Source organism: Pezoporus occidentalis, unplaced genomic scaffold (assembly GCF_034315485.1).
Source record: "Pezoporus occidentalis ecotype Australia unplaced genomic scaffold, CSIRO_AGI_Poc_V1 ctg35, whole genome shotgun sequence".
In the NCBI taxonomy this organism is placed as follows: Eukaryota; Metazoa; Chordata; class Aves; order Psittaciformes; family Psittacidae; genus Pezoporus; species Pezoporus occidentalis.
In genome coordinates, this window is record NW_026915483.1 from 8,933,675 (window position 1) to 8,944,228 (window position 10,554).

The 10,554-nt window shown below is 42.5% G+C and overlaps 1 protein-coding gene across 5 annotated transcripts in view; it reads left to right on the plus strand.

Annotated features, from left to right (window-relative positions):
* Positions 1 to 10,035, plus strand: part of GRM7 (glutamate metabotropic receptor 7) — a 298,171-nt gene extending 288,136 nt beyond the window's left edge. For 3 of the 5 annotated variants that reach the window (XM_062630392.1, XM_062630393.1, XM_062630387.1), the window contains one exon: positions 8,874 to 10,035. In XM_062630392.1, coding sequence (XP_062486376.1) covers positions 8,874 to 9,317 — 444 coding nt within the window. In that variant the 3' untranslated portion in view covers positions 9,318 to 10,035. The remainder of the gene's footprint in view (positions 1 to 8,873) is intronic. The other 2 variants (XM_062630389.1, XM_062630390.1) reach the window with 2 other exon arrangements.
* Positions 10,036 to 10,554: the final 519 nt, after the last annotated feature.

Below are 10,554 nucleotides of genomic sequence, written 5' to 3' on the forward strand. Positions count from 1 at the left end.
AATACCTGATGCGTTTTATTATTTTGGAGGTAACCACCTGGCAACCCACAGCACTTCAGGTTAAATTAATCAAACCCAAGGAGAGATTAGCACCAAAAAAATTATCTTAAGTTCTTAAAAAAGGCAAAACCCCAAAGAGTAGGAGCTCCTTCAGGTACTGCCAAAAGCTAAGCGAGAGGAGAACATCATCCTCTCCCCAGGGCTGGAGTCCATTGCTGTCAAAGCTGCAAAGGCAAACATCAGTTTAGCACATAAGTAGATTTTAAAGTTATCTCCCCTGAAGGACTGCAGATGAAGCCAGACATCAGCAGGAGGAAAGAAGAGGCTGTGGTGGGGGATGCTGCTGGAAGTGAGGTCTGGCTTGCTTGTGCTCCAGCCAAGATGCAGCATGGAAGATTATTCTTAATTCTTGCAACAGATTTTTTTTTTCTGCATGAAACAGTGAATGCCCCTTTCCTCCCCAAGAGAAGTTTTTGTTGCAGAGCATGATGTGCCATCTCTGTGCTGTCATCTGTACAGGGACACGTTAAGGAAAGGACAGACACGCAGCAGACATGGGGCTGCTCTACCCAAGGAGGTTGGATCAAAGCTACAATTTAGACAAGCAGGCCATAATTAAATTCCATCTGTTTCTGTCATTGAACTGAAGGCCAAAATCCTATAGTGGATTGTGTAACTTTCCTTACACAATAGTGCCTCTGCAGAACTGGTCAAGCTGGCCCTAACTGCAGGTGGTAACATCTCCGTCTTGCAGAGGGCTCCTATCAGGTATCTGTGATGGGAAGACAGTGGGGGAATGCAGGGAACTGGTGGTACTGCAGCAGGCTGGGAAGCCCTTGGAAGCCCTGCAGACAGTGGTGGCACTTCCATCTGGGAAAATGTCTATTCATTAGCAAAGTAAATTAAGAAAACATAGTCTCTGTGAAGAGCTGATAACCTTTCAAATTGAACTCCTCTTCCCACAGATGAAAAGAGAAATACACAAACCTTATTTGGTTCCTTCAGGAATGACCCTGAAAGCCCAGACTGAGGTTTTGAAGAACCAGTGCTGTGTGTGTAAAGGTTTTGGTCCGGTGTTAACTAAACCTTTTGGAGAAAGTACCAGTGATGGATGAAGAGGATGACTTAATCCTTCCACAGCATTCAGCTTTCCTTGTGTCTTGTGTCCCTCTCTCTGGAGGGTGGTAACCTCATCGTGTGAGCTGCACCAGGAGAATGAATCAGAAATCTCAGTGAAGCAGCCTCAGACCTCTTGCAAACCAAGCTCTGGAGCAGTTCTGCGCCAGAGCAGGTCTCCCCTGCCAGAACTGGGATGCTCATCACGCTCAGGCTGATGCTCGCCTGACACGGTCTTGTGGTTCTCACCACCGCAACACCTAACTGAACTTGTCACACAGAGATACAGAAAAGCTCCTTTACGTTACAAGCAACAACTGTCAGCAGTGCAAATGTGCCTGGACTCGCATAATCCACCCGAAAAGGTGGTGGTTGCTAAGCGACACAGCCCCGTTCTCTTTTTATGCCGTTTTAGTTCCTTCTCAGCTTAATGTTCCATGTCTGGGGCTGCTTAATTTGATCTTATTTGCAGTGACAATGTAGGGTCTTGTGCCTTGGATACCAATTCACATGAAATGTACCAATCGTCACACTTAAAAATCACATTCAGTTTTGGAGCTGGTGAAACTGAAATGGAAACTGGGGTTTGTTTTCTGCCAGAGAGGCATTTCCATGGCCATGCTGTACCATCCTAACTCTGTTACCTCCCCACCCCACTGCCCCTCCTCCCCCCGTAGTGCTCCTTGATGGTGTTTAATGAATTAATCACACTGTTCACAGATTCTGGCTTTTCTAGAGAATTAACCAGCCTCAGGCCTCCCCCTCTCACTCCATGTGTTTTTGCTGGTGTTGTAACATGCAGAACATCCTTCTCCAAAATCCAAACCCACGTTCCCTAAATACTGATTAGCCAAAACCACTGATGGGGCGGAGCGGGGTGGGAGGAGTGAGGCAATTGCAAAAGGGGGGATATGAAATCAGTAGCCTTAAAAATGTACAATACCCAACTGAATTAGAGAAAAGTTATCTTTTTATAGAAGCAGGTAGGGCTTTCCAGTTCATGATTTTCTCCTGGATAACCCCTCATCAGAAAGATTCTTGCCATAGTCTGGTGTTCATTTGGAAATACAGTTGTTGCCTTATGCATGTCAGGATTCTATGGTGACATCACTCTCAATCCTGGACAAAAATAAGAAAGAAAAGCAATTTACAAGAGTAACCCAGAGGGATGAAATCTTATCAAGGAACTTAAAATGTATATAAAAAAAAAGGTAAGGAAAAGACAACTTAAAATATAACTTACACCTCCCACTTTCATTCTGGTTTTGAATTTCTAGCATTTCATGGAAATTACAAGCAGCATATTAGTAATATGTGCCATAATACACAGTGTGTCACAAGAGCAGCAAAAGGAGTATGAGTGATGACTGCATAAATCTATATAATTCTGTATCATAATTGTTTTCTATTAATTTCAGAAGTGTGTCTATTCTTTGCAAGCAGCCCTTGCTTCTCATTATAACATTTAGTGTAACATGTCTTTTCAGTCTTCCTTCTAGACTGTTATGGCTATCCTTCAAATGGGTCCTTCAGTAATTGCTCGTGACAGTCAATCCAGTTATCCCACCTGAGGAATCTAGAAAGCCATGTGCACCAGAAGTGATGTAGGGATGGTCAGAGAAGGTTATTCTAGTTGTTCATTCCTCAGTCAGTGCTTCAACATGAATATTGTTCGCTTTGGAGGTTAAATTGCACTCAGTGCTGTATTTTTGTTGATTCAGTTTTGATAAGACTTCACAAATAGAAATGATTACTACAGCACTTATCACCTGAGTAGGATGGTGCTCTCTCGCTGGGATGTCAAACAGGAGCCTGGGTGTGCAGGTGGATGGTGTGTGCCCTGTCGGGGGCTGGAGCACTAGAACCATGCACTGAATATGTCACCACGTTGCCATCAGGCTACTTATGTACTAGATAAATTAGTAATCAGGAAACAGAAACAATCTCTTTAGCAGCTTCTCTCTCCCTGCTGTCATTTGTGATCTGCTGATGAACCTCTCAGCGACTGGAACACCACTGCTATTTATGGTTGTCCTCAGCACTGAGCTGCTAATTGTTGCTGCTTTACTGAGAGTGACAAGGAAATGTGACAGCTAAAGATGATATAATTTATGAGAAGAGAAGGCTGTAAAGCAATTATGGAGGAACATACTTTTTACTAATGTTATAGTTGTAATTGAATATATTCGTATTCTATTATTAAAACACGAGGTTCTATGTGCTGATCTGCAGGAAAGTCACGCAGTTCAGGCTGTGGCTCAGAGACAACTACCCACAAACACATGCAATATAACAAAATGCAGTTTGTACAATTGTAGACATATACCACATAAATTGCCAACACACTATGGTAGGGAGCACAACATGACAGAGGTGAAAATGCAGTACAAAAATTTCTATTTAGATACTAAACATAAAATTATTTTCCCCAAGCTTCATTCCATTTGTTGGGTTTTGGGCAAGCATGCAGAGTCATTTAGGGTTGTTGCTTTCATCTCTTTCTCATATATATTCCCCAATTTAAAGGCAACAGAGCATGTGGATAGCTCTGGCTTTCAGGCACAGATAGGGAAGAACCATGCACATCCATTTCCCTCTTAGCTGGACTGAAGCAGGATTTAATAATTGGCCTCCACTTTTCCTGGCATGTATGATACAGTTTTCTAAGCAAGAATTATGAAAATGGGAAAGAGGAGGGTAAGCATAATCTGCCACAGTGACTGCAAAGAAAATCAGAGCTGAAGTTCCAGACTCGTAGCCATCATGATGTCAGTTCTCACCCAATGCTGGAAATACTAAGAGCATGTTTCATACATTTGATAGCGTGAGATGTCTGGGGGCTGTAATAAAATTCATTTTTTTGCACTGTAAATCTTTTCTCCTTAGGCATGGAAGAGGTTACAAATGTGCATAAAATTGAAGTGAAAGTGATTAAATCTCACTCTGAGCAAGTATTGACAGATCTGCCTTGCTTTTGGATGCTGTGGGAGCTTTTTTCTTTGCAGCCCATGCTCAAGATAATGAAAACCAGTCAAGTGATGAAACTTATATATCCAAAGAGGATTTTTGCTTCTGTGTATTTGTTTTTAATATGTTGTTGTTGGTACAGAGATGCAGTTATTTCAAATCCTGTCATTTCTGGAAGGGGATGGGTATAGACCATCACTGTCCCCCACAGCCTTTTGGCATGTTGCAAAGGAAAGGCCTTTAATTAATTGCTGTGCTTTAACAAAACACTGTTTATTTTGCACATGCAGATATACAGGTTGTCTTCATCTGGGTTGTGCTGATGTAGGCTGTATGTGGGTGTCTTGAAATGGATGTTTGTAAGGGAAGAAGGTGGGATCCATTTGTGGAGAATGGGAAAGGCACAGCTCCTACTAAGAGAATAACTCATAGCTCATGTGGTTGTCAGTATCTATCTTGTACACAGTCACATCCTCAGAATTAATGCCATGCTATGAAGTGTCTGGGGTTTGTGATGACCAAGGTGCCTTCTTTATGCTCCCATCTGCCAGGAAATCAGGTGCTCTCCTGCCTCAGCTCGTCTGAGGAGGCATTGCTCTTGCCTCTTCTTTTTTTCTAGGTATTGATTACTTTCAATTTGAGAGTTAGTGTAATGCTAATAAAACCAGAAGACTAACAGCAATGCCAGCAGCACAGGGTAGATGAGATAGTTGCACCTTCCATCCACCCAGTCCTGTGTGTTAGCAGGAATGCCATATGACACTTCATCACTCTGTGTGTCCCTGCAGCCAATCTGCCTAACCTTTTTGAAGTGTGACAGCCAGACCAGGTTCCACCATAATGTGGACAGAACACTTTTCAGGCCAAGTTAAGGCAAAACTGTAATGGGAACTGAAGAATCCTGTGCTGGGCTCTGCTTGATGAGTGCATGTGATGTGGTTACCTGTACCTGGCCTGAATCTGGAGATTGTTTCCAGTACAGTGGTCCTGTCTGTATATATGAGATTGTATTCTTCAGGTATGCCTTCTGCTAATTTCTTCTCCTGTTAACATTCACCACCAATTAGCAGAAAAGGTCACTTGTCACTAGCAGCAATATGTAGCCTCTTTTCAAAGAGAAAGGAACCCTTTTTTTCAAACAAGTTACGTGATGCAGATGCCTTAAGAGCACATATATTTGCAGATATGCAGGCAGTCAATATCTAGGGTCTTTCCTTTCTATATGGCGTTTTGTACTTTAGCTAGCAGTCCACATGGATCCCATGGTTTGTTGCTTGTTCCTTTGCACGGACCTCAGGAAAGAGAGATGCAGCTGGTCTGGGTACCTCTGTGTAGAAGGAGTAGTCCAGCATTTCAGATTCCTCATGTGACAGCTGTTGGCTCGCCTCTGATGCATCTAAGTCACCAGCCAGCTGAGGTTGACATAATTATATGTATATTAATTAACATGTATATGTTATTTGTAAGAGGACAATCTGTTTTCACTGTTGGAAAGCCGTCACCCATTAACACTAACAGCAACAGTGTGTGAGATCTGTATCTATTTTGCATTTAAAGAACAAGGAATGCTCATGTATTGTGGATTAAAGCATGGTGAATTCTGGTAATGTGGATGTTTCATTAACATTCCCCATTTTCATGTAAATTAATTTCTTTGAGGGAAATCGAAACCATACCTGATGCTAATTGCCAATGATAATGATGAGCCAAGACTGAGCAGATTCATTATTGAGGTAGACTGTTCCTCCCATGAAGTCTTCAAATCAAGACTGGAGACCTTTGAAGTTATACATCAGGTGGGCTCCAGGTTCCTGGAGTTAGTGCAGGAAGAGAGTTGCAGAATGCACCAGCTACATACCCAGAAACATGATCTCCTTTGGCCTTTAAACCCAAGGAAGATTGTCTTTCTGCTCCTAAAGTAACCACAAAGCTTTTATTGACCATTTTATCTGAATTATGGATGATGCTTTTGGCAACTACATTATTCTTGTGAAGCAGAGCAGTGCCAAAGATAACTTTACCATCTTAAGGCTCAGATGCATGGAGCCCATCTTGTCACAGAGAGATTAAAGAAGTACATGCTATCAACAGTATTTCTCGCCTGAATTCACTTGGCAATGGTGGTTCGTTGTCATATTGAAAATGAGAAATGAGCTGCTGTGGTTGAATTTGTGAGAAAACTCATCAAGCAAAATTATCAGGTTTGATGAAAGCTAGAGTAAACCCCCTGAAAGCATTAGAGGGGTTGACATTATAGGAACCAGCAGTGGAGAGTATCAAAACATCTCTTTGTCACAGGAGTTCTGCTGCTATTCGAAATTGGACAACTTAATGGATAAAGCTGAAGTATATCACAAAATAATATATGTCATTACTTTGTAACCTGTTTCATGATGATATTTCTTTTCAGCTGCATTTTATCTCTCTTCAGCATTTAATAGCATACCACAGTTTATTGAATATTTTCAGTCTAGCCTTGAAGTATGAGTTTTATCCTGCCATGTGTTGAAAACCTTCGTGTCCAAGAGAAGTTAATGGGAAATGAAGATGATCAGCATTTTGTATGACCAGTCCTTGATTGAACAGACAGTTCTGACCCTTGTCTGGAAAATGGTCAAACAGATGAACTAGGGCTTCAGAATTAGACTGCAAAAAGCTGGAGTTACAAAACTGTGCCTTAAATGACAGTCTTGAAAATACCTAGGAGTGAAATTGTTTCTTTGTCAGTAAAAAGACAGTGAACACCATGAAGAATATTTACATTTGAGTGCACTCTCATGTATTATGCTCTCAAAATGTTTTGAATTGTTGGTGGCGAGCCTGTCCTTATTTAAGCAAGTATTTCTGAAAAGCAGGCCACCTGAAAAATTAATCATGGTCTGTGATTAATAATGCTTTCTGGCTGTTGGACATGCCAATATGCACTGGCTGTGGATAGCAGAGGGAGGTGCATTAGGTCTCTGAGGCAAGGGGTGCTCTGGAGGGCTGGCAGAACTCTTCTGCCCTGGGCAGGGCACTGGTAGAGGTGAAAAAAAAATAGATGTTTTCAGCAATCCCAGAGAATAATCCTTATCCCTTTTCTCTTATTTGTCCTCTAAAATGTGTGCTTCACTGAGGGAGGCACTGAGGATCAGGTTTGTTTATACATATTCAGTTTTTCTGCGCACGGTTGCTTATGATTCACTTTAATGTATTTTGTTGAATACAAGTTACTTAGAAAAACCGCAGGTGCTGAATAAGAATAGTTGATAATAACAGCAATGCCTGACAAATTTAACCTTTTGAGAACATCCATTAGCTTAAACTGATCTGGTGATAATTTGGTTAGAATGTTGGATTTTAATCTTTACTGCAAGAACATACATACTTCATACACTCACTTCTCTTTTTTAATTTTTAGAAATGTGAATAAGAAGTGGGGAAAGGCTTTTTCTGTATTCATTGGAACATGGTTCAATAGAAAATCTCATAAGCCCTGTACATGTAGTAGTTACATCCTAGTTACAGAATTTGCATATAAATGGCAATGTTTTTGTTAATATGCCTGATGGAGAACATGTTATCAGCTGATATATCCCTAATCTATCCTAATAAATCCCAAAGTCAGTGTTGCCCAAGTATTGCAGAATATTTTGCTATGTATTCAGCTGCAAATATTTGCAATTTTTACTGTTAGAGGTATGTAGCATCACTAACAAAGTTGTTATTGGCTGGTTTTACTTATTTCTGTTTGGTTTAACTTGAAAGTCATAATTAGGAAAGCTAGTACCTTCATCCCCATATTGGAAAATTCTCAGAAATCATAAGACTTGCATAAGAATCACTTTATCAATGAGAAAAGCCAACTTTAGGAGATACAAGAAGTCAGAGGGAATGTCAGTGCTTCTTAAAAAAAGAAATATTAATGGGCTCTAGTTAGGGCTCCTCAGCAGTGAAGTCATACAGACTGCAGGAGTAGAATAAAATCAATAGGCGGTAATTTTGTCGTTAGTGTCCTGGGTTCAACAGTAGCAGTCATTTTTTCCCCTTCTTAGTAGCTGGTGCAGCAGTGTGGTTTTGACTTTCGGCTCGGGAACAGAGCTGATAACGCTCAAAGGTTTTGGTCTGGCCAAGGACTTTGTGAGCCTCATGCTCTGCCAGGGAGGAGGGGAAGCCGGGAGGAAGCAGAGACAGGACACCTGAGCCAAACTAACCAAAGAGGTATTCCATACCACAGCACGTCATGCCCAGGGTGTAACTGAGAGTTATCTGGAAGAGCTAGGACTGCGGGGGTTGGACGAGGTATGGGGCAGTGCTTGGTTGGGCTGGAGGGGGTGAGTTATCAGTTGGCTGGTGCTGAGGTGTTGTATTCTCTTCCCTTGTTATTTCCTTTATCATTATTATCATTGGTGGTAGCAGTAGTGATTTGTGTTATACCTTAGTTACTAAACTGTTCTTATCTCAACCCGTGGGAGTTGCATTCTGTTTGATTCTCCTCCCCGTCCCTCCGGGAGTAGGGGGAGGGCAAGAAGGGGGGGAGTGAGTGAACAATCTGCCTGGCTGGGTTTAAACCACGACAGATAGTAATAACTGAAGACAGAGACACCATTTTGGGAGATCTAACAAACAGCCAGCTGCCTAGAGTTGGGTCTGCAGGCATATGGTACCCAAGGGGAAGGTGCTTATGGGGATGCGGGAGCCAGCGTTGTATCCCTGCCTGCTCTGCAGCCCTTGGACCAGCGGCCAGCCCTTTCCACATGGGTCTGGCTGATGTTGGCAGGGTTTCTGACTGTTCTCCGGTTTACTTCCAGGCCCTGCTGCAAAAAAGAAGTACGTCAGTTATAACAACCTGGTCATCTAGCCCGATCTGCCACGTGGGGCAGAGGACGGGTGAGGAATTTCATCCACCGCTGGCGCAGACCTCCTCCCGAGCGCGGGGCATCCGCCTCGGCAGGGGCGAGGCCATGGCGATGCTGCGGGAAGGCGTGAGAGGAGCCCCGTGCTCCCAGCGGCTGCTCCCTGAAATACTCTTCATCGCTCTCGGCTTCGTACGTCGCTGGCTGGTGCTGCCGTCGGCTGTGGCCTTGGCCCTGCTCCGGCCATGGGAGCCGCTGCGCTCGCGCGCTCAGCTGTGGCACGGGAGGACCAGCTCCCCGGGGAGGGCTGCATTCAGCTACAAGGACTTTAAGGGGCTAATTCTGTCTTTCTATGTACTTCCAGACTGCAAGTTTTTGAACTTTCTGTACAGTTTGTGAGGATTTTTGCATATTGCCATCCATGTTGTTTCGAGTTCACTGTTTGTTTTTTGAATGCACAGTTACATTGAGGCCCTGTTCTTTCAGACTTAGCACATCTAAAAACCAACCGGCAACTATGGATTTAAAAGGCCTGTGTACATGACTTGTATGATTACTACTGTATCACTGCAATCCATATACGTTATTTTTTTTAACTAAACAAACAAAAAATTTAAAGACCAAAAACTGTGCTGGCGAAGTTAGTCGTCCCCCCCCCTTCACAACTCTGACGGGCTGCAGAGGAAGCGGAAAGGATGGTTGCTGAGTTCTAGTAGAGGTCTTGATATTTGGAATGCATGCCAGTAATGTATTTTATGGTACATGTTAATAATTTATGTTTGATATTTGTATTTGTGTTCTGTTATTTTATTTAAGGTATATGACTGGTTTGCAATAATTTCACTAATTCTTATGATATTTGGAGGAAAGACTATGGCTTTTACATGTCTTGAGGTTTTTCTTTGTTGATGCCCCACCATGACAGACCAGTGTGATAAGGACTTAAAAAAGCATGTATGTTTTATACTGTTTGTAATAAGTAATTTCGTTAATCTTGCTGCTTATGTGCCAATTTAGTGAAACCAATCTTTGCCGCAAACTCTTCCCTTCCTTTCCATTCTCTCGATCCTGTGATATTATCCAAGAATGTATCAATAAAGGATTTTGGTTAACTTTTTTTTATTTACTCCAATAAATACATATTTTTTTTTCAGTTGTTCCCTTCCCCTCCCCCCTTGTGACTGAAGTTTATGTTGTGATATTGCTGGATGTGAACAGCCAAAAACCTGATGCAGAGGAGCTTGAGGTTTTGTGCACAAAGAGCGGCTCTGGAAGAGGTGTTGAGGGAGCTGGCAGGTAATTGCAGGAGAAAAAATAAAAGTGTCTTTATAAGCAGTGGGCTCTGTAACAGCCCCAAAAGCCAAGTTGCAGTCACACAGAGAAAGCCCTCCTGTTTGTGTCTTATGGTCTCCAAAGCTGACTTCAAACTGTTGAGTCTTCTTAAGACTTTGAAGGATGCACACCAGAACGCAATTAAATGAGCAACTAATCAAAATCAATCTGCCAGGCAACTGCTGAGTGAGCTGGGGGGGAAGGGAAAAGTTTAGGCAAGAGGTAAGAAAACTATTCCAATTGCAGCGCAGCACCTGCCTGCTGCCTTCGGCATAGTAACAGCATTTTGGGTGCAATGTGACGA